A 23,604-nucleotide genomic window follows, 5' to 3' on the forward strand; every position below is an offset into this window, starting at 1 on the left:
ATATTAGAATGGATCTGAGAGAGATAGGATGGTATGGATTGGATAGATCTGGCTCAGGATAGGGACCAGTGGAGGGCTCTTGTGAACACAGTAATGAACCTTCAGGTTCCATAAAATGCTGGGAAATTCTTGAGTAGCTGCAGAATTGGTGGCTCCTCCAGAAGGGCTCAGCTCCATGAGTAAGTAAGTAAGTTGATTTTGTAGTATAGATTATAGATAATATGTAGAAGTGCACTTGATCCCCAGCATGTACACACGTGACTTACAGACATCTGTATTTACAGCCAACATAACTAATTCCTGTAAGAAGTAATTAACAATTTTTTATGACAGATTAGCTCACTAACTGTATTGGGTGGGGTGGGGGGGGGTTAATTTTTTAATAACAACCCTGCCATATGACCATATTCTAAGTTATTTCAACCCAATTCACAGCCTGACATTCAAGATCCATTTTTATGTATCCTGTTCCCCCTGTCTTAGTCTTCCAAGCAAATGTTTTCTGTGAAGCTTCCTGTAATAAATTCTCTACAATTGTATATTTCTCCCAATTTGTTTAACATGGTCCGTGTAATCTCCTCTGTTGAAGTCTGGTAGCAGTACTAAGAGAAGCACAAAATTCTCAGTTTTCATTTTTTATCACAAATTTTAATCATTATATTTTTCTTATAACTTTGATTTTACACTGTATCTTGCTTTACAACACCATAATCACACAAGTATAATGGCTGTGTAATCATTATTGTTTTAAGAAGCAGAGAAGTGATTAACAGTTCTTAAAATTAACAGAAGCTGAATCTTGTAATATCCGCCTGGTTGAGTTTTGGATTTGATATGTGAGCACAATTTATAGAAAATCACTGCCATGATTATTACACAGTAACTTTTCATGTCTGAAAACTGATTGTACTTATGCAATCTAATTTCTAGGAAGAATTACTTCATGCTTATATAACTGCTGTGGCTTGAGAAATGGAAAATTTGTGACACCATTAAGCATGGCTCGGAATGAGGTGCTGCAAGTCCGTAATTATGCTGCAAGGAAAGGAACAAGAGAGAAAGCACGAAAGAAAAAAGTTAAGGTTGAAGTGAAGAAAGTAGGGTTTATACCATTTAAATTACGACAAAAAAAGTAAGTACCCTTATTTATGGAATGGGGGAAAAATTGGATAGAATTTAAGTATGTTATAGAATTCAGAGGTGCAAGAAAACTAGTAATTTTAATCATAAGTTTATAAAATCTCTTTGTCTACTTTTCTTCATCAGTGATCTGGTTGCTATAGGATCATAACCAAATGTTTATAGTGAATATAAGTGATCTGTATTTAATGTTGTCTTATTGCTTGGTGACCATTTATTTCATAAAATGATATTATATTTCAGTATCTTGTTGCATTGATGTATCACTCACCCATTCACCTCCATCTTTAATGAAACTTAAACTGTTCACAATCTGTCTTTAATTTAATATAACATTAAAATCACATCAGTTGCTTTTGACTTTACCTGGCCATCTCGCAAAAGTGAACAGTTGCCTGAAGATGGACAAGTAAGGCAAAAACACGTAGCAATTGATGTGACTTTAATGTTATTTAAAATTAAAGAGGGATTGTGAACATTTTAAGTTACATTAATGACAGAGGTGAATGAATGAATAAAATGATCACGTTACAGTATCACAGCAGTAAATACTACAAAAGATACATGATGCCAGATCATTTTGCACTTTCAGTGCCTTAATTTGTGGTCCACATTTTATACATTCATATGATTGTCATAATGAATAAATAAGTTCAGTATATAACTTCTTTATTAAGACTGTATCAAGGTCAGTGCCTGGTTTTGGCTCTGCTACATGTTCGGCTACTAATAGCCATCATCAGGCGAATACATGGCTAACATATTGTGACGTGTTGCGCTATAGATGATGCCCCTCCCACTCCGCCAGCCGTGACATGCCGAGCGAAGCCGTAGTGAGCCGAGTCCCAGCACGCTGGTCACTAAGCAAAGCGAGTAAACAGCGGTGACGTAACATGGGACGCCGCAGTTGCTACACAGCAGGAAACAACTCCCGACAGCGTTGCTAGCAACACGGCGCCAGACAACAGTGGTGCCTATTACGTGGCTGTTTTCTATGTTGTCCGGAACGAGGCTAAATAAGGAGCAGCAAAGATTATTCACAGTTCACGAGTTACAGTTGTCAAGTGCTCAAGTTATGAGTTCACGAGTTAGTTCTCAAGTTCTTCAGTCAGCAGTGAATAAGTTAAAAGTGTATCAGCCTACGAGTTGAGTTGGAATCCAGCCAGCGGCGAGTTACGAGTTACGGACGCGCGTGTGAGAATCAGTGATAGTGTAGACTACTGAGAACAGTGTGAATAGATTATTGCGAATAGGGTTATAAATTGTGAAACCCCGCAACATTGTTATAATTAATTGTAGCTGTTACTTGTAGGTTGTTGAATAAACCAATTAACAATCCAAACGGCGTCTTCAGTAAACAAAACACGTTACATCTGGTGTCAGAAGTGGGATTGGACTTATACACGTGATGAACAGGATTCGAACTCAAGATATGTGACAATTTGGTGTCAGAATTGGTTTACGAACTTGAACATGCCTCAATGAATGATACTGCTACAAAATGGACAAACAAGATATGCAGCGAATAATCGAAATGCTGGTGAAGGCTGAGGCCAAGAGGAAGTCTGAGAAGGCCGAGAGGAAGACGGATAAAGAAGATTTAATGGCCAAATTAGACGCCTGGGGAGAAAAGTTGGCTGCAGAAAGAGAAGCCTTCCGAGCAGAAACAAGAGCCATCCAAGCAAGGACGGAAGCCATGCGACAAAATATGGGCACCAGCCACATAGAGATGGTGTCCGCATTTAAACCCGAAATAGAGGGAAAGATGATGGCCTGCAGAGAAATGACGAAGGCGTCTCAAGAAGAAGAAAAGCCGGCCTCAGTGGAAACAAAACATGCAGCGGCAAAACAAGAAGAGGTCCCCATTGTGATACCAGTCCTAAAACCTGAAGAAGATTCAACGGATACCAGCAAAGAGATGATGGCCTGCCAAGAGATGGAGGCATGTCTAGAAGAAAAAGAGCCGACCTCAGTGGACAGGAAACCTGAGATGGCCCAACAACGAGAAGTCCCCAACGAAGATGCCGTAGTGAAACCGGTCAAAGGATGGAAGAAACGGTATAGGGGCAAGAAGCAATCTGCAGGGTGACATGGAGAGCCACAGGAACTAACCCAAGGAGATTACGTATCCCGGATGAAGTTGGCTGCCACCTGCAGGAAGACATCCCGTCGCGCGACAGTGGCACAACGTTGGAGAAATGCCTTCAAGAAGGAAACTCCCCAGGGAACCTTCGGATGCCAGCGGAAAGACGTGATCACCACCGGAATAGAGATTACACGCTGTGTAGGACACAAGCATATGGGACGAAAAGCAGACGATGTTGAACAAGAAACCTGGAAAGGAAGAACTGGAATAAAGATCATAGACAGCAGACAGCCGCTATGCCAGAAGAAAAAGGTGCCAACCAAGGACACCATCGGAGGATGTAGATCAGGAAAGCGATTGAACCTAGGAGGGAGAATTTGTAATGTGACCATCTACGAGATTGTCAGCGTGAAGATCATGAAGCGAATGGTCGGATCTTCTGTCAGATTACGACAAGGCAAGGATTGGACCTTGTGGAGGGGACGACCCCCTCCAAAATGGAAAAAGAGACTTCAAGCAGAGGAGGAACCGGTAATGTAGAAGTACTGGCCTCCCAAGAAAGAGTGAATGTGACGAACGAGTGCGACACAACGGGATCTTCTAGGCAACTTAGCAGGAAATCTCTCGAGGCGAGCAGGTCTTCAGAGGTGAGCGGTTGTAATGGCCGGAGAACAATCACTGCAAGGAGTAGCCCAAATACTAGGAGATGCAGAAAGCACAGCCTCCAAAGAAACGGAACGGGGATGCACCGTTAGGCTATTCGGGACGAACAGCCTTAAGGAGGGAGCAGTGTGACATGTTGCGCAATGGAGGACAACCCCTCGCCCCCAGCAGTGATGTGGCGGGTGAGTCAGCGCTCCATCCCCCCCCCTCCGCACGGTGACGTAGCCCCCCCCCCTCGCACTGTGACGTGGCACAGCTTCTCGCTGTGACACAGCAATGCAACGCCGCTGTTGACACGGGCAACAGGCAACAGCGAACGGAATAAAAGCCAGCTGAGCAGCAAGTGAGAGTTAGTGTGTGATCCACAGTTCTCAAGGCAGCAGCCTACGAGTTGAGTTGAAATGTGGCCGTCGCCGAGTGCAGTTGAAGTTAGTTAAGGGCATCAGTTGCCGAAGACAGTTCTCCAGTCAGCAGTGAACGAGTTAGTGTGTGTTAAGGAGTGGCGCTGTGGAATATAGCAGCCGTCGCGGAAAGAAGAACCGGACGCGTGTGTAATTGTGTAATTGGGAGTGTGTAATACAGAGAGACTTGTAGAGCTCCCGTACTGTAAAAACGTATAGACTACTGACAATAGAGTGAACTAATTTGCGAATAGGGTTATAAATTGTGAAACCCCGCAACAGTGTGAACAGATTATTGCGAATAGGGTTATAAAGTGTGAAACCCCGCAACTGTGTTATAATTAATTGTAGCCGATACTTGTAGATTGTTAAATAAACCAATTAACAATCTCTATGGCATCTTCAGTAACAAAACACATTACAATATATACACCACTTAACTGCAGTATTAATAAAATTGGATACAATAATATTACTTATATTAAAATACAGTAAAACTTGGTTATAGCAACATCGGTTTCTACGACACCTTGTCTATTGCGTCAAATATTCAATGGTGCGAACTAATTCCTCATAAAGCAACTGTTTTTATACCTTGCTTAGTACGACATGCACAAATGCATCAACCTCGTATGTAACGTCATTTTCATTCCTGAATTTCTCTGATATCGTGGGAAAGTTCGATGTGTCTGCCCACCCTCACTTTCTCTACTTGCTGACGTGACTGTCCTGGAAGAATACGACCGCGGGCTGCAAGAGGAGCGTGGGTTTTATGCGAAAACAAGGGTGTGGGGTGGGACTGCGTGAATAGTGCAAGAGGACGCGGCAGGTTGTTAACTGCATTCCTTTCCTAGAATCTCGTCTAACAGGACCTCACATTGTCTACTTACCCTATAGTGTTCCTGCCTAAACCCAGAGAAGTGCAGTAGCGAAAACATGGCAATGAAAAGGAAAGTTTTAAGCATTGAAGAGAAAGTTAAAGTGATACGTGAAATAGAAAATGGAAGGAAAAAAGCTGATGTATGCCGCAAATTTGGTTTGGTGAATTCTACAGTACAAATGATATGGAGAATCCATATTAATTCCACGTTAATGTTACGTTAGTCTGTACTTAACTACGTAATTCACTAAAAAATGCAACATTTTAACTCGGTTTTTGGTAGATTTTTACGTGACTAACATAAGGCTACTGTGGAAGTGCCCATTTCGGTTACAACGACATTCGTTTATAACGACACTATTTTTAGGTCCCTTTGATGACGTTATAACCAAGTTCTACTGTACTTGACATTAAATTATATTATATAAAACAAAAGTTATAGTATAAAACAAATAACATTCTTCGATTGATGCTTTACATCATCATGTCAGTCGTTGGTTTTTGTGATTTTGTTTCGTTCACGTGGACAAATTAGAGTATTCTATATTTTGTGTATTAAAACTGTTATAGGAGGCTCGTGATATAGATGTAGTAATATTAATCTTAGTTATTTAGTTGGTGCCTCATCTTACAAAGTACTGTCCGTTCTATAGGGAACGTAAGCAACAAAACATGTAGCAGAGCCAAAACCAGGCACTGACCATGATATAGTAGTTGTGTTGTGAGGGTCTTAATAAAGAAGTTATATATTATAACACAACAGGATGTATGAAATGAAAAGTTCATTATAGTGTACTTCAAGGGAATTCTGAATGGAGAATTGGTGCTTTCAATACTGCTAGGATGATTCTCACTGGAAACTGTTTCTTTTCATGCACTGAATAGCTGTGTCTGTTTGCCTGACCAATAATACTCATAAAACTGTAAATTCTCAGTTTGTATGTACAATTAAGTGATTTTTTTTTGTTCTGCTGTTATTGTAAACAAGTGTATTAGAAACAGACTTCTTAGTATAGTTGGAAACTGCTTTGTACATATGAGTTTTCATGTCTTGTAGAACTGCACCGCGTATTACAAGACGAATTGATGATAGCATGAAACCAGATCCTCAAGACAATGTGTGGATATCCAAATATTATAAATGGCCAGTGTATGACTTTGCCGCTGCAGTTCAATGTCATCGTGAAACAAATCATCCAACTGTGTACAACAATCCAGATGGAGAGCTTTATGTTAACATAGAACTTGATATGCGAGCTGCTAAGGCGGTAATTTTCCATATTTCACTCTTCTTGGTTTGCTATGTATCTTTTTAATGCCTTTAAAAAATAGTTCAGCTGTTTTCATTGCAATATTTAGCATATCATTATACAGTGTATCACCATAGCAGTCCAGCTTTGATCCCAGCTCAGGTCATGTGTGATTTGTGGTAGACAAAGTGGTCTTGGTATTTATTTTCTTCAAGAACTTGTTTTCCCCTGCCAGTTCTCACTCCACAAATTGCTCCGCAGTCATTAATAATCCTATCATCTGTCATATATAGTCTTTATACTGACAGTGTCATTAATGAACCAAATTAAAAAATAAGTTATATAGCATGAAGATATAGAACTACATAACAGATTATTAATTATGAGGTGTAGTATTGCAGACATACTTGTCAGACTTACAAGGGAGAGTCAGTAAATAGGTCACAAAGAGAAGTAAAACAGCTGGAACAGATGTAATAGGTTTTCTATGTGTATCACTAGGTATCAGCACAGTCCAGCTTCATGACAGTCTAGGTAGCTGATGCGCATGTGCATGTTCAGAGGCTGGTTTCAGTACTCAAAATGCTGACTGTTCTTGAAGGATATACTACTAAAGAGCAGCAGTCTGTTGTGTGTTTTTGTGGGCAAAGGGACTCGACACAAAGGATAGTCATAAAGAATTGTTTACTGTTTACCATGGGAAGTGTTTGTCTCATAAAGTGGTTCACAACTACGTCAAGCAGTTCTCTCAAGGATGTACGAAAGTCGCAGATGATGCCCGACCAGATTACTCTTTTGAGATTGCAACAGAAACAACTGCAATGGGCAGAAGAGTTGATTTGAGCTGACAGGATAATAATGATAGACAGTGTAGCAGCTGCACTATGGCATTTCCGTGCTTTAGTATACAGCATAATGCATGATCATTTGAAGTTTTGGAAAGTGCGTTCATGATGGGTGCCCAGAGCACTGAAGGATCGAGAACAAAATAAACCAAATGGATCCGTGCTTGCAGTATCTCGTATGATATGCAGATGAAGGAGAAGACATGCTTAACATGATTGTTACTGAGGATGAATCATGGGTGCATCACTGCCAACCCAAATCAAATTGTGATCCAATGCATTGGAAACATCCCAATTCACCTTCGGTCAAAAAGTTTAAACTTACAAGTACACCATCAGCTGGGAAGGTTATGCTTACCGTGTTTTGGGATTCTCAGTATGTACTGTTAGCCCATTTTCAGAAGTGTGGTGAAAATGTGAATTCAGCTTCATAGTGTGAGGTTCTGTTGAAGCTGTGGGATGCAGTTCGCAGTAAACGTCCAGGCCAACTGACAAGAGGGGTACTGCTTCATCATGACAATGCCAGGCTCCATACAGCCTGAGCAACCCAGGAGAGAGTTCAGGGACTACTGTAGGGACTTCCTGAACATGCATCTTACAGCCATCTGTTTGGTCTGCTAAAAAAAAACACCTCTGTGCAGACGTTTCACTAATGGCAAAGATTTTGAAACAGAGGTGCGAATGTGGCTGAGACAAGAGTCAAAAGGTTGTATTTTAGCATCCTGTTGCACTGATCTTCGTCCATTATGTGTAAGCAGTGTCCGTCTTTTAGTGCACTCAATTTTACTTATTACTTCACAACATGTTTCGGCACTACAGTGCCATCATCAGGTGCTCCATTTACGTCAGTCTATTTCATTGCTTGCCATTACGTCATTGTAAAATTTAAAAAGTATTTAAAAATATTCGTCAATTATAATAAATGTATATGTATATACTAAAAACTTGTTAAGATTATTTATCTTATCTGTCCCAATGCTAACACCACGCATAGTTTCACCACTATGGGAGTCGTTCCTCTTATTCTCAGGGTATATCGTGTGTCATGTTGCGTGTTCCCTGTTTGGTTGCGGGTGTAATGATTACAACAATAAGTAAAATTGAGTGCACTAAAAGACGGACACTGCTTACATATAATGGATGAAGAGTCAAAAGACTTGAATGCTGTGAATTTTGACGCTGCACTGGTAAAGTGATGGGACAAGTGTGTCAATGTTGGTGGACGGTGTGTTGAGAAATACGTTTTTTTTTTTTTCCATGTTTGAATATCACATTTTATGTTTTATATCCATTTATGATCTACAGCTATTTACTGCCTCTCCTTCATAAAGTGTCAGAGTTGTAATTTTTCTCTTTGTCACCATACCCAGCTTGGCTTTGAGGCTTACCAAACCTATTCTATGTTAGATACAGCAGCTTCCTTCCCAAGGTCGAAGCAGTGCAATAGGTACAGCAGAGTCCTTTCCAGGGATATCACAGCTGTAGTATGAAACTGACCTTTCACTTTAATTTATGCAGATTTTAAGAACACAGTTTCTTGATCACAAGAATAACTACCTGTCAAGTTATGGATTATGTCCACAATATATCACATTGTGTGCTAATGTATAATATTCGATGTTTTCATGACATTCAAAGTTCATATTGTGGCATTTATCTGACAACATAGTTTCATAACCCAGTAAACTGTGATATGAGGATTATGTGATTGTATTTCAGTGGATCTGTTATATTGTAATTTTTTGCAGAACCGATATTTGGATGCGTTTACCCGAATTGTTTCTATACCTCATCCCTTTGATACAGGGAGTGCAAGATCTGTCTTAGTTTTTTGTAAATCCAGAGAGCTCCAAAAGAGTGCCCTGGAGGCTGGTGCCACAGTGGCAGGGGACACTGAACTGATCAAGAATGTCCAGGTAATTAATACATTGGTGCTAGAAACCATAATATTACAGTATAGGTAAATATGTCACGTTTGTAATATTACATTTTGACACATTACACTTTTGCATTTTTTCTGTATGATGCATGCAACTAGAAGGGTTCCCATTAACTGCTCTGTGTTCTAGATATCATGGAGATTCTTCTGTTTCAGGTTTTTTGTTTATTTTTTCTTTTCTCCAATTTTTTTTCCTCAAATTTAAATCTGCATACGAAACTGTGAAACTGGGATAGCTCAGTTGGTATAGTGATGGGCTATTCGCTGGACAGCTGGTGTTCAATTCCTGACAGGGGCAAGAGATATTTCTCTTCTCCACAGTGTTTAGGCTGGCTATGGGGCCCACCCAGTCTCCTATCCAGTGGGAATCGAGGGCTCTTTCTTGGGGACAGGTAAAGTGGCTGGAGTGTGAAGCTGACCGCTCACCTCCATCTAGTGCCGAGGTCAAGAAGGGTGGGGCTATATCTCCACTCCCCCACATGTCTTCATGGCATAGTGCTTAATTAATTATGCATGCACAGGGGCAATTTTATATATTTTCTTAACAAACAGTACTGGTCTTTGTGAAATAACCAGACTACAGTGATTGTACTGTGGGGTGAATGTATTAAGGAACTGTAAGACAGTTAACTGTGAAGCGCTGTGTTTACAAAATCAAAATGTAACTATTTCCAGTCAAACCAAATTTTCATCACCACCAGTATTGAAATCTGCTATCCAGTTTGATCCTGAGCCAGTTACTTCTACTGCCCATCTTCACATTCTCCCTGCCTAAGTGATATTTGAGGATCTCATGGTGGTGACTGTGAAGTTTGCCATCTTCTGGGATGTTGCACTGTGTAGGCTGGAAGATTTTTCCAATAGCAGTTGCACCTTACTGCTTGGCTTACTCTTCAACCGTGATTGTGAAGGTAGCACATTCCCCTGAAGCACTGGGAAACATCTACCAGACTATGCAGCATAACATCCCACAACACAATACTCTTCTCTTCTAAGGTCCATCTTAATTATACCCTCCCATCTTGTTCCCAGTCTTTTCAACTGGCTACTTTTGAAGATGCTTGGGTACCAAAGTTTGTTTCATCACATGTTAGTGACTAGACTTAGTGCTTGGATTGATAATTGGATTTATTGAGAGCTTATAACTCATAATTACAAATCATTATAATGTTCCACTAATGTACATACTTTACAAATCACAATAGCACATGCTAAGTTTCAGTCTTTTGTAGTCCTCACTTGTTGCTAGGTAGCAGCTCCCAGTAATGGATATTCCTCTGCTTCTGTGCTCACATTCATACTGACTGGCAACTGTCTCACAGGTAACTCATGACCCTCCTAGCCATGACTTTCCAACTCTTCTTGTACTTCCAGCAGTTCATGTGTTATTGCATGTGTATCGATTGATGTGGACACGTGTTTAGGATGCCATTGCTTAACAATGCTGGCTGCCTTTTACCCCAGGAAGTTTCCTGATACTCGTTTCTGTTAGAGGCTGAGTTGACCCCAGGGCCACAGTGCAGGTGGAAGGATTAGATCAATTGAAAAATCCAATATCATCAGGAATTGAACCCGCAGACTTCCGGATTGTAACACAGTGCCTCAACCAGACTGTTATATGAAGAATGTTCAATTTTGTTTTAATTGTGTGCAATCATGAAAAATATCCATGAACCAGTTTCTTTTCTATTACATACATTTCTAGTACATACCCCTGAGGATGACATTGTAAATGTTGAAACATATAGGGACTATAATGAATTGAAATTAGTTTCAAGAACTTGTATTGTAACTGACTGTACTCTTATGCTAAACAGCACTTTGGATTGCAGTAGTACACAACTCAAAAAACTTTTGTAGTTTATTTATTTCCACAAAGTAAGTGATCATGTTCATAGACATTATAAGAAAAAGTAAAGGTATTCCTGTAACAGGCCATGGAGGCCCATATGGTTGTGAGATGTTGAGGTTCCCACATTTTCTGGACAATTGGCTCATAGATGGTGGTAAGGTTGTCAGCCTTATGCGCCGGTCGCCCTTTATCCCCATGAATATTCCAAGAATATTCCTGGTACTCATTTCTGTTAGAGGCTGAGTTGACCCCCAGGGCCATAGTGCGGCTGGAAGGATTAGGTAAATTGAGAAAATCCACCTCATCGGGATTCGATCCCACAACCTTCTGGCTTGTAGCATAGTGCCTCAACCAACTACGCTACCGCGTGCCCCCTAGGCATTATAAAACACCTGTTAAATATATTAAACAGAAAATTGTTTTAAATTCCACTGTTGTGGGACAGAGAAAAATATTTGCATTATAATTTTTTTTAATATTAGCATTAATGTGGTCAGCCTATGAATGATGGTCCCTAGAAGATTAATGTGAGATACCTTATTGAAGACTCAGAACTTTTTATCCACAGAGTTGGATTGGTCCAAATTTACTTTTGCCATGTGTTTTGTCATATGAACTTATCTCCAGATCATTTCTGCAGTCTAAGACAAGGCATCTTTAGAACTTAAAATTCTGATACTTGTTTGATAATTGTACTGTCTAAAACGAATGTTACTCTGTAAATGTTATTGCTTCACATTAAAGTACAAGATGTATGAGGTTTGAAACAGAATGCTCGGTCTTGGGACATACTGTTTGAAATTGGCAATTTGAAAACAATACTAATGTTATTTAAAGTATAAGATTTTCATTTTCAGTATTCAATGTAAAAACTGTGTCTGCAAATAAGAATATAGTATACCTACTATGGAGATATTGAGCATATGTTCAAAATTTTACTGATTTCTCTAGATATATTTTAAAAAATAAAGTTTACACGTTACATAATCTTTTTCAGAGTGGCGAATTGAGTCTTCACGATTTCCACTTTGTTGTTGCACATCCAGATATACTACCTGAACTTGTTTCTGTTCGAGGATTGATGAAGCGGAAATTTCCAAACCAGAAATCAGGTATGTGGAAGCAAGAAAATGGGTGGTAAGTTACAGTGTCAGGAGTTCTTACAACCAAATCAATGTTATCACTTTTGCAGAAAACAAAATTGCATTGAAAGGTCTGTGTTCATTTAAGCATGGGGATGTGCATGGCATAATGCTTAAATAGACACACAGACAACTTTGCCATTATATGAAGTATTTTATGTTGTAGTACTCGTATAGTGAACAAATGTTTTCTTAGTTCACCACTCAGACAAAAATTCCACTCATTTTCTCTACAATAGAAACTGGCAGCCTATGCCATTGTAATTACACCAAAAATTAAATGTCTTTTATGTGTTTTATAACACAGAAGACCACAATTTGAATCTTCACATCTGTGAAAACCAAAATATTATGTACATAACTGCATTTGCCTCTTGCTTTGTGTGGGTGTGAAACTTGGCCCCAAGGGAAGAAGTAGATTAAGGCTGTTTGAGAATAGGATGCTGAGTGGAATATTCATACATAAGAGAGAGGTAATATAATGGACCATGTTTCTGTATGGACTGTACTTTCACCTTTCATTAGTGATTGTAATTTTGTTTAACAGTTACTATGATTAGAGGTACCAGGTTTAATACATCATATACTTTATTTATTTTCAGTTTGCTTTATTAACGTTAATTAAATATATAGCAGCCATTTTAAGGGTAGTTCAAAGTATGCTGATTCAGTAGATTGTAGCCTATGTAAGACACCCATATTTGCTCTGTTAGTCTAAGGCATGCACTGTCTTCGCTCTCTCGGAAGCCTGGATCATGGGTTCGAATCCCTCACAAGGCATGGATGTTTAGTGTTTGTGTGTGCCCATTTTTCTGTGTTTGTGTACAGGTAGAGGCCTTGCGCCGAGCTGATCACCCACCCAAAGAATTCTACCAAATGTCTAAGCTCTAGTAAACCAAAGTGAAACAGAGAGTTTAATGGGGGTAGGCCAAGGCCCAAATTGGGGCTGTAGCGTCAAGAAAAAAAAAATGGCTATTACGGAGGGATTCATTCGTTTGCTGCCTTACTTTTTGCTTGTTTATAGAGGATGGCTACTGGATGTCTTCTCTCTGACAAGACAGTGTTTTTCAGTAGATTATTGTAATGTCTGGTAAGTAAAGTGGCTTTTCTGAAAGAAAAAAATTGAGCATGGCCTAACCAACTGCCTAAGTAAATCCATGAAGCTGAGTCTTTGAGAAGCCACCAGTCACTTAGCTAGTCAAGAATTTCCCAATATTTTGTGGAGCCAGAAGGTTCATTACTGTCTTCACAGGAACCCACCACTATTTCCTATCCTGAGCCAGAAAAAATCCAGTCCATACCATCTCATCCCATCCTGATTCTCGAACAACTCATTATGCTGTTATTCTTTCACCTATATCTAGGTCTTCCTTCTGGCTTTCCAACCAAAACCCTATATTGGTTCCTCCTCCTTTCCCTTCCTCACCTCATGCATGTTACATAAGCTACCCATCTCATCCACCTTGACTTGATAATTCTAATTATATTTGGCAAAGGGTGTGAGTTATGAAGCTCCTCAATATGCAGTTTTATCCTTCATAGGTAAGACATCCAATTAGATCTGTGCAGTAATGCTGTTTGCTCTTATATGACAGAAGTTATCTACTAGCCAGTGTCCCACTTTACAAGCAGGCAGTAATAAGGCTGAAAAAGAATGTATGAACCTCTCTGCACCTTCAGCCCTGAAGATAGAGGATGATGGTCCACAGAAATGTTGGTGGACTTATTTTGGAGTAATGTTGCTATCTGTGTACCAAAGTACACAGCGTAACATCTCAGAAAACTATTATGTCTTAGTTTTAATATTAGCACATTCTTAGACTTAAGTTCAAAATATTGGTGAATAAAAATGTATTTTTAGGTACTCTTGGCACTGATATACCTGGTATGGTATCAAGATTCCACAGTGGTATTGAATACTCTGCTAAGGTGGACCAATATCTTAAGGACTTAGGATGGATTTTTACATCTTTTGGGAAAGTAAGTTCTCTAATTAATAATGCATTTAATACAGCTGCATGAAAATTATTATAATCAGTAGCAATGCTGGAGTGTTGCTAGGGGACCTAACACATAAGGATGAGGATGTTACTTGCCTGGTCATATGGTGGTGATAATCTAGATTAACTGACAGATGAACTTGTGAAAGGCGCCTACAAAAAGATGAATGAGCCACACGCATCTTATATGATTGTGAGGCTATAGCTTACCTAAGATATCGCCACCTGGATCAATTCTTCATGGAACCAAGTGACTTTTATGATGCCCCCATAAATAAAGTCCTACATTTCATTCGAAGTGTAGGATTAAAAAAGGATTAATCCAAATGTGAAGCACAATAGATCATTGAAGGTTGCAGTGTGAGGGCCAGTTTCTATGGTTCACCCCTCATACTCATACTCAACTGACAGGTGAAGATATGTCTGGCATGTGTTACAAGCAAAAGCTGCTGATAGGACAGATTAGATTTAAGAAAGAAGCAAATACAACTTAAAATACTTTACTCATCAGCATTATGATATAAAGAGATGAGCAAGGACTTGGATTAGGATTGCTAGTAATCACAGCTGTGCCATTAATGATTTGCAAGAATGGAATCAAGTACACAGTTGACGCATAATTGTTATCTGACATGCATAAATCCTAGTTAATGTGATGATAAACCTACAAATTTCCTACACGATATGATATACATATATGATCACATGCAATTTAACCAGAGACTACATAATGTTCCTTATGCTGGGCGATTAAAGTCAATGTATTTTACTTAATTATTTCTATCATTTCACTTTCATTAACTTCTTTGAAGTAATCATTCATTCCAAAGTGAGTTAATATGTGTGAACGATGGCCCATGAAAACTGTCTTAATTAAATAATGCTGTCCTCATTGCTTAATAGAAACATGTGGTGTGGGTTCTTCTGGTCAAATGAATATAAAAATGTTAGACATTAAATACTGCCATAAAATGACAATAAATGAGCATTTCATAAAATGAATGCTCCGTGATTTCAGTCCGGAAGCGAACTATACTGACCGAGCGACCGCCGCTTCCTGGCCAAGTTTTAGTGCCAACTTTTGCGGATAGAGGGTGTCGTGTGGTCAGCGCAACGAATCCCCACGGCTGTTAATTTCGGTTTTCTAGACCAGAGCCGCTATTTCCTTGAAATAGCTCCTCAGGTATCATCACAAGGCTGATTGGACCCCGTTCCAGACCCACTACTTCTCCAAAAAAATCTGGTAGTGCCGGGAATCGAACCCAGACCTCTGGATCTGTAGCCAGGAACGCTGACCACTAGACCATAGAGGTGGTCAAATGAGCATTTCATAGTTTCAGGAAAAAAGTGACATAATGGGCAGTGTGTTCATGTAAAATTTCTTTAGATCAAAGGATATATAATCAATTGTTAATTCTTGAGTACTGTAAAATCATGAGGATTGCATTTCTTTCTCAGATGTTTTAAATGTTAAATGTCTTTGTTCTGTGCTTTAGTCATGTGTTATTTATAGGTTTTCATTGACAGGCCTGTAGACAGCCTGGCATTGTTAACACCTGTTGTTTTTTATTATTAAGTGAATAAGCATGTTGAGCATAAGATTTTATTCTTGACTCAGCTACAGTCAGACAACTATTAATAGAATTTTATCTGTAAGATATAAAGCTCACATTGCAGATCATGGTTTTGGAGCAGGGGGCAGCATATTTAACCAGGGCATGGTGTGTGCCTGCTGGGCTGCATGGTGTCATATCCCAGGTTGCTGTCACGTTAGTTGTATGGATAGTATTGTTAACTTATTGGTAGTGAGCTTGACATTTTAAACAGGATCAAATAACCTTAGAAGCTGATGTGCCTCTAAGCACACATGCTTTTTCTCTCTTTCCCTGTCTCTCTCAGTGTGCATAGAAAGAAATTTGTGGATTTTGTTTATATCTGATTCCTTCAAAAATACCTAGGAGGACCTAAGTTGTCTTTTAGGGCATAATCTGTTCTGTTATTAAAATCAGAAAATGCTAATACCATTATAGGATTTTAATTGGTTGAATATATTTGTCATTATTTTAATTTTAAATATTTCTTTCAGATTGATATGGATACATCCCACTTGGAAGAAAACTTCTCTTCTCTGCTGAAAGATGTGAACTCTGTGAGACCAAATCGAGAAGGTCCATTCATTACAAAGTGTTGTCTGGTCACCTTACCATCCCTAGAGAGGTTGAAAGTTGACTATAAGCAGTATATAGATGAAGTTGACAATGGCAATGAAAAAGAGAAAGTTGAGGAAGATGATGATGAAAATGATGATGCTGTTGAGGTTGAAACTGAAAGAAGTGAAATGAATAAGACTTCAGTAGTAGGATAGGATTTCATATACCATTTGTAAATCTGTGATTTAGCATGAACTTTCACAGCTCTTCTATTGTTGCAGAGACATGTTTACCATGCTGTTGTGTAGCAACGGTTGTGGCGCAGATGACTGAAAACACTGTCTCCAACAGTTCCTCCATTGTTGCGTGTTGATTTGTTTCTATGGGAACCTGTTTGTAATCATTACCTAGTAATGGGTCTACACACTACAATATGTTGATGTTTAATTGTACCAATTATTAGAAGTAAAGTGTGTGTTTATTTGATCATGATCATCACCATCACCCAAATTCCTCAGGATACTGAAAATATTTGTATGCGTTAAGTGACTAGACAAGTTTTGGATTGGCTATCAGATTTATTGAACTCTTAAAGATAGTAACTATGCTGCTGTTTCTAATTCTCACACTCTACAAGGTGTGGCAATAAAGAATCCGGATTCATGCTCTAACCCTTTATTAAAAAAAAATCAGACATTCGAAATGTTATCCCCTTCAATATAGTCCCCTCCCCGATCCCTACACCGCTCCATGCGAATTTTCCACTGTTGGAAGCAGTGCTGCAGGTCATCTTGTGTTATGCTCTTCAAGAGTTGCGTCGCTTTTGCTTTCACTGCATCCACGGACTCGAACCTGGTCCCTTTCAGCGCAGACTTGATTTTTGGGAAGAGAAAAAAGTCGCACGGTGCTAGGTCCGGAGAATACGGTGGATGTTCCATCACTGGAATGTTGTTTTTTGCCAAATACCTCTTCACAGATAGCGCGTTGTGTGCTGGCGCGTTGTCGTGATGAAGAACCCATGAGGCATTCTTCCACATGTCTGGTCTCCTTCGTCGCACACGTTCACGGAGGTACGTCAAAACATTTTTATAATAAACCTGATTGACAGTCTGACCTTCAGGCACCCAATCAATGTAGATTACCCCCCGGATATCGAAAAAAACAATCATCATTGCTTTGAATTTGGACTTGCTCATGCGCGCTTTCTTCTTCCTAGGGGATTTGGGGCTCTTCCAATGCATGGATTGTCGCTTAGTCTCTGGATCATATTGAAGAATCCAAGTTTCGTCACACGTAATTACGTTTTGGAAGAAATCAGGATCATTTTCAATGTTTTCAAGAGTGTCAACACAGCAATTCACTCGATGTTCCTTTTGCTGGGGGGTAAGGATTTTTGGCACCACTTTAGCACACACCTTTTTCATGCCCAGATCGTCGTGCAAAATCTGTCTAACACTTTCCTTATTGATGTTCGTAAGTTCAGAAATTGCTCGAATGCTCAGTCGACGATCTCTTCGAACAATTCTAGCGACCTTCTCCACATTCTCTGGAGTTTTCGCAGTGGGAGGACGGCCCGATTTTGGATCGTTCCCGACGTTTTTCCTACCCTCCATAAACTTCTTAAACCACTCGAAAACTTGCGTGCGAGATAGACACTGATCACCATATACTTCTGTCAACAAATTGTAAGTTTCAGTGGCAGATTTTCCAAGTTTTGTGAGGAATTTGATGTTAGCACGTTGTTCTGCATTAGCACTCAGCATTATTCCGACGGAGCTCAGAAACACGATCCGCTTCTAACAATGGTCGCGGCCAGACTAACCGATGCACGTGAATGAAACTTTGTGTGACGGTAGAGGGAAGTCCAAGGGTCAATGCCCTACCCTCCTCTTCGTCAATGACGTGGCCGGAAATGAGTCATAAAAGTAATCCGGGTTCTTTATTGCCAGACCTTGTACAGTTCACTACAGCACGCACTAAGTCTTCTGAGTCTGAATTGTAGCTTCCTCAGCTTCCATGTTCCACAGCTCCAATCTTTGCTGGCTGTCACTTCTTTCACAACTCAATTGGGATTTGCCCAGTTACAGTCTTCCAACAAACTCTATTCCTCACACCCTTACAGCTCACAGACTGTACTCCCTAATCACTGTCTCAAGACTCCTGACACTTATGACTACAGTTCACAAATGACTGTCACATCCAGCCTAGTGTTTCCACTCAAGGTCTTCACTACACTACTTGGTAATGTCTTCCAACTGTGGACATTTTCTGCTTCTGGGCTAACATCCTCGCAAGCTGGTGTCTGTCTCACAGCAAGACTCAGCATTTCTATGCAGTGGCTTACAATAGTGGGGGCTCCTTCACCAGGGGCAACTATCTCAGTCTCAAACTGCCTGGCTCCAAGCTTGAACTCTGCTTGACTTGTGTTTAGATTCTCCAGGTACAGACTTACAGAGAACAGTGCTTCCCACATTTCCTCTGTTATTGTGTGCATAACTGTTGCTACGCTGACATTGCATGTACCTACTGTAATCTAGTAACAGATGTCTCTTCTTATTAAATTATTCTGGCTTTGGTCTGTCTTGCCACAATTTATTAAACCAGAATTGGAGACATGAATATTAAATGTTTTTATATTATTCACTTCTTGCTATCCTGGTAGCCGGTATAGTGACTGGCTGTGGGCTGGAGGACCTAGGGGTCAGAGTTTGAGTCCCGGTAGTCAAGAATTTTCCCTTCTCCAATCATCCAGACCTGCTCTGGCGTCCACCCAACCTCCTATACAGTGGGTACCAGGGCTCTTTCCCAGGAGTGAAGCGGCCGGTACATGAAGCTGACCATTCACCTCCAACTAGTGCTATGGTCAAGAAAATATGGATCTATACATCCACTCCCCCATACATCTTCATAGTGTAGTGCTTAATTAGTTAAACACAGGGACAACTTTACACCTTTTATATCATTCACTTACCTTGTAAACTGTCCGTGAGGATCATGTAAAATTATATCTCGGTTGATAACACATTAAAAGATATTTTTAAAAGTAGCAAGTCAGCCATCTAATTTAGAACTCAAATTGAAAATCTGTGGTCCACTTATTTTCCTTTTTTCCTTATATCTACAGCCCCAGTGGGCCTAGGCTTACCTCCGTGAACTTCTCCGTTCATTTCGGTGTAGTCCACTTATAGTAGGGGTTTCTGTGTATGTGGTTAATGATCTCATCCTACATACATAATTTTTAACTTAGAGAAATTGAGGTATTCAGGTGTTATGCTTAAGTAGTTCCCATTTAACCATGTTTTAATTATGAACTAGAAAGTATCTAATGATCAAGGAGATTCGGTTATGAGGCAAGTCGCATGCAAGCGAGAGGTATGAAATGCATGTAGAATTTTGGTCAGGGAACCCAAAGGCAAGAGCTTACTTGAGAAACCAAGGTGAATATGACATTTCAAGCCATGGGTTCCATATTTACAATTTCTTCCATCATGTATTCAACAATAATTAATCCCTTGGTTCCAGCAATATTTCTCTGAATTTAAATAATTCTAAATTTAATGCATGGAGGGAAGAAGGTTCTCTCTTTACTCAACTACGGTTCTTAAGCTTCATTAATTGTGAAAGATGAGACAAATTGTGTGTCACACAAAGGGGAAATGAGAAATGGATACAAAATTGTAATGAAAGAACTTCAAAGTTTTGCAAAAGAAGTACCATATTTTCTTGAATACCTGGCACACGTTAAAAAAAAATTGCCAAAAAGTGAGGTGTGCAAATTATTATCATCAAAGTTAACAGCACTACTTATTTGTCATTTAGCACTCCAGCACATCCCAGATGTTAGTAGCCCACTCCTCTGTTAGCTTTTGTACTTTCATATGTCACCCTGTCCTAATGAGGTGCAGTTTATCTCAGTTTATTCACAGTTGAAAGTCAGTTTTATGTTGTGATTTTGAGTGAAAAAAGGTACAAAGAGTATGTGATTATGATCTTTCATGGTGAGTGAAGAATTAAAGATAAGAGTAAAGGGCACATGGGAACATATTTCACCCAGATTGGTGGAAATTTGTTTAAAAAAATGTGGCACCTCAAATAGCCGTGATGGATCAGAATATGATTTCTTTTGGTACAGTAATGACCATGTGAGCTCTGCTGATAGCAACATGAATGGTGATGAAAGCAGTGGTGAATAAAATCCTGTAGGTATATAATCTTTGTTTCTAATTAGCAAGTTTTATGTGATGAAGTCACAGTAGAATGTAGATGAAGCACCGTGATGAAAGCTAATATTGCATCAATTTCCTGCTGCAGGACACCATGTCTCTGGAATTGTGAATGTAACAGAACCAGAAATAACACAAGTGTTCTTTTATATGAAATAATGTTTATCATTTAATATTTATTAATGTTTGATATTTAGTTAATGTTTAATACTTGGAAAATATTTGAATTTTTTTTCTTCCTAAAAATTGGAGTGTATGGCTTATTGTAGAAAATATAGTAATATTACATATTACTACCGGGTAGACCCAAGCGTAACTAGTAGAACAGTATTATAATGGATCTGAAAGAAATAGGTATGAAGATGTGGACTAAATCAACAGGCTAAAGATATTATTCAGTGTTTTTTAAATGGTAAGGTAATTAGAATGATCAAGAAAAAGAGGATGATATGGGCAGTGTATGTGTCATGCATGGTGGAGAAAAGAAATGCATATAGGATTTTGGTGGGAAAGCCAGAAGGAAGGAGACCATTACAAACACCTACACATGGGTGGGTGGGTGGGAGGATAATATTAAGATGAATCTTAGAGAATAAAGATGAGATGGTATGGAGGATTTGAAGAGCAAAGCATGTGGCTTTATATATAACCAGAAGCAACCTTGGAAGACAACTTGTCTGTTCCCATTGGCTCTGTCAGAAAATCAGAACAAACATATGAGACAGGAGAAGAGTGACCAGGTTTAGCCCTATCAAAGGCCAGTTGTGCTGATCTGGGAATGTGGGGAAGAGAATTCATAGGTGTGTTTGGTGAGCAGAGAACTGAGAAGGGAGGGAGAGAAGTTGTGTGCATGGGTTGTAGGCATGTTGGTGATAAGAAGAACAAGGACAGCAGAGAAAATGCCAGGGAAGGAAGAAAAGGCTTGGGGTCGATGGCTGTCCTGAAAGGACAGGGTTGATTGGTTGGCATTCAATAGATTGCATGGCATTATATCCCAGAAGACAGAACTCTTTATAACCACAACATGACAAAGGCGATTTGCATTCAGACTGTCACGAAAATTTATTTTAACATACACAAAAATGTCTTAAATTGCCACTTAACTAATATGTAGCTGGGTTCTTCTTGAGAAGCCACCATTTGCGCAGCTACTCAAGAATTATTTATTCTAGTAAGGAAAGACTTTCTTTGGAACTGGATTGCCTACAACAAATAGGATGTGTGTGTGAGAGAGAGACAGAAATAAATTGAAACTTAGATGTGAGGTTCTCACGATGGTGTGTAGTTTTGATAAATACGCCCCAACATTTTGGAAGTAGCAAGTTCCTTTGTAATATTGGTACCTATCAAATTACATGACCTCACATACCAAATGACAGTGATCTGAAATTGTTACTATTCGTTCACAGAGAAGTAGCATGGTTTGTGAAACGTTAATTTATTTGGCGAAAGCATAAACACTACAGTACCAAACACAGGGACTCTATTAGATATTAATGGAATTGAATAAAATCACGCATAAATCATGATTTAATTGTAATATAATGTCAATAATGCTGTTTCACTAGAAATAAACACGGAGATGATAAGTGCATGCTCATATATCGTCACCAGAATGCAGGTCAAGATCGTAATAACATATCTTCCGAATATATGGAAAAATTAAAATATTTGGGAACGACAGTAAAAAATTTTAAATTATATTCATGAAGAAACTGAAAGTGGATTAAATTCTAGGAATGCTGTCTTCTATTAAGTTCAAAAACTGTTATCTTTCCATCTCCTGTCAAGAAACATGAAGACTGAAGTATACAAAACTGAAATTTCATCTTATGTGTTAGTGAGTGTGAAACTTGGTCTATCACTTTATCAAGTCGAAGACAGCAGTTATTAATACCGTCCAGTGCTACGCCGATCCTGCCAAGCCCCTCCGTATTCGTAATTTACATTCGCCCTTTCAAAAATCTTTTGACGCTGCATAGCCTCTGTAGATTACACAAACTATTGAAATAACTCCAACTCTTTTTCCGAAAAAGGATGAAGCTATACAAACAATCTCTATCTGTTGACACATCGTTATAGTTCCCACTTTCATCAAGAGATGGTAGTGAAGTCGACGCACCTGTCCCGGTAGAACACGACTGATCCGTGGAACACGAGGTTGGTGGCCTGGTCGTGGTTACCTGGTCACCGCACGCCCGCGGCAGCTTTGCCTCAGCAGCCGTCTATCCAGTTCTCTGTTTAATAGCGAACTGTGTGCTTGTGATGCGGACAGTTTCGTGTGCTAGTTCACAATCTCGACACTGTATGACAAGTAAATCATGGTGATTTGTGTGTAATTTTATGGCAGTATTCATTTCATTAACAACTCTTTCTTCCCAAATTACAGGATGTGTAAGTGAATAGTGTTCTTTGAGTTTCGAATTTTATTTTGTAAAAGTGAATGTCTTAGTGGCCTGTGTGTGAACTTTCAACGGTTGTGGAAATAAAATGCGGCAGTTTAGAAGATAACTACGGTCAACACGGCCTCAAGAGGATTTGAAATTTAAAAAGTAGACCAAGAATGTTACGGTAAGCACTGAATTGGCAGCCTATAAACTTTATATTTTAGTTAAGCGTCTATTCGACCTTTAAATAATAATAATAATAATAATAATAATAATAATAATAATAATAATAAAGATCAGAAACATTATAGGTGGTACAGGGTTGTGCACATAGTAATCACTGTACTCTAAAGCAGTGGTTCTCAGGTTTCTCGAGTCCTCTAGCACCTTCCGCCAGAAACACATTGTCCACACAATACCACTAATCCCCCCACATTTAAATTGTCCGTATATTAACTTAAAACAGATTCAAATAAAATAATTTATTTTAAATGTTTAATGGTGGTACCATTTTGACAAAATATTTAACTGATACAATATACAATTTGTTAACATAAATCGTTTAATGACGAAAATGGTGTTTTAGTAATGACAATATCCCTGTTATGTTCTGTTGATTCATAGCAAATTTTAATCTCATTTCATT

The 23,604-nt window shown here is 39.2% G+C and overlaps 1 protein-coding gene across 2 annotated transcripts in view; it reads left to right on the plus strand.

Annotated features, from left to right (window-relative positions):
- The window catches only part of LOC111861405 (39S ribosomal protein L1, mitochondrial), a 19,776-nt gene extending 2,958 nt beyond the window's left edge, over window positions 1-16,818 (plus strand). For both annotated transcript variants that reach the window (XM_023845946.2, XM_033750369.1), the window contains exons 2-7: window positions 931-1,132; window positions 6,228-6,438; window positions 9,014-9,181; window positions 12,054-12,168; window positions 14,060-14,178; window positions 16,285-16,818. In XM_023845946.2, coding sequence (XP_023701714.1) covers window positions 931-1,132; window positions 6,228-6,438; window positions 9,014-9,181; window positions 12,054-12,168; window positions 14,060-14,178; window positions 16,285-16,563 — 1,094 coding nt within the window. In that variant the 3' untranslated portion in view covers window positions 16,564-16,818. The remainder of the gene's footprint in view (window positions 1-930; window positions 1,133-6,227; window positions 6,439-9,013; window positions 9,182-12,053; window positions 12,169-14,059; window positions 14,179-16,284) is intronic.
- The last annotated feature ends 6,786 nt before the right edge of the window (window positions 16,819-23,604 follow it).

Source organism: Cryptotermes secundus, unplaced genomic scaffold, assembly GCF_002891405.2.
Source record: "Cryptotermes secundus unplaced genomic scaffold, Csec_1.0 scaffold16, whole genome shotgun sequence".
Taxonomy (NCBI): Eukaryota; Metazoa; Arthropoda; class Insecta; order Blattodea; family Kalotermitidae; genus Cryptotermes; species Cryptotermes secundus.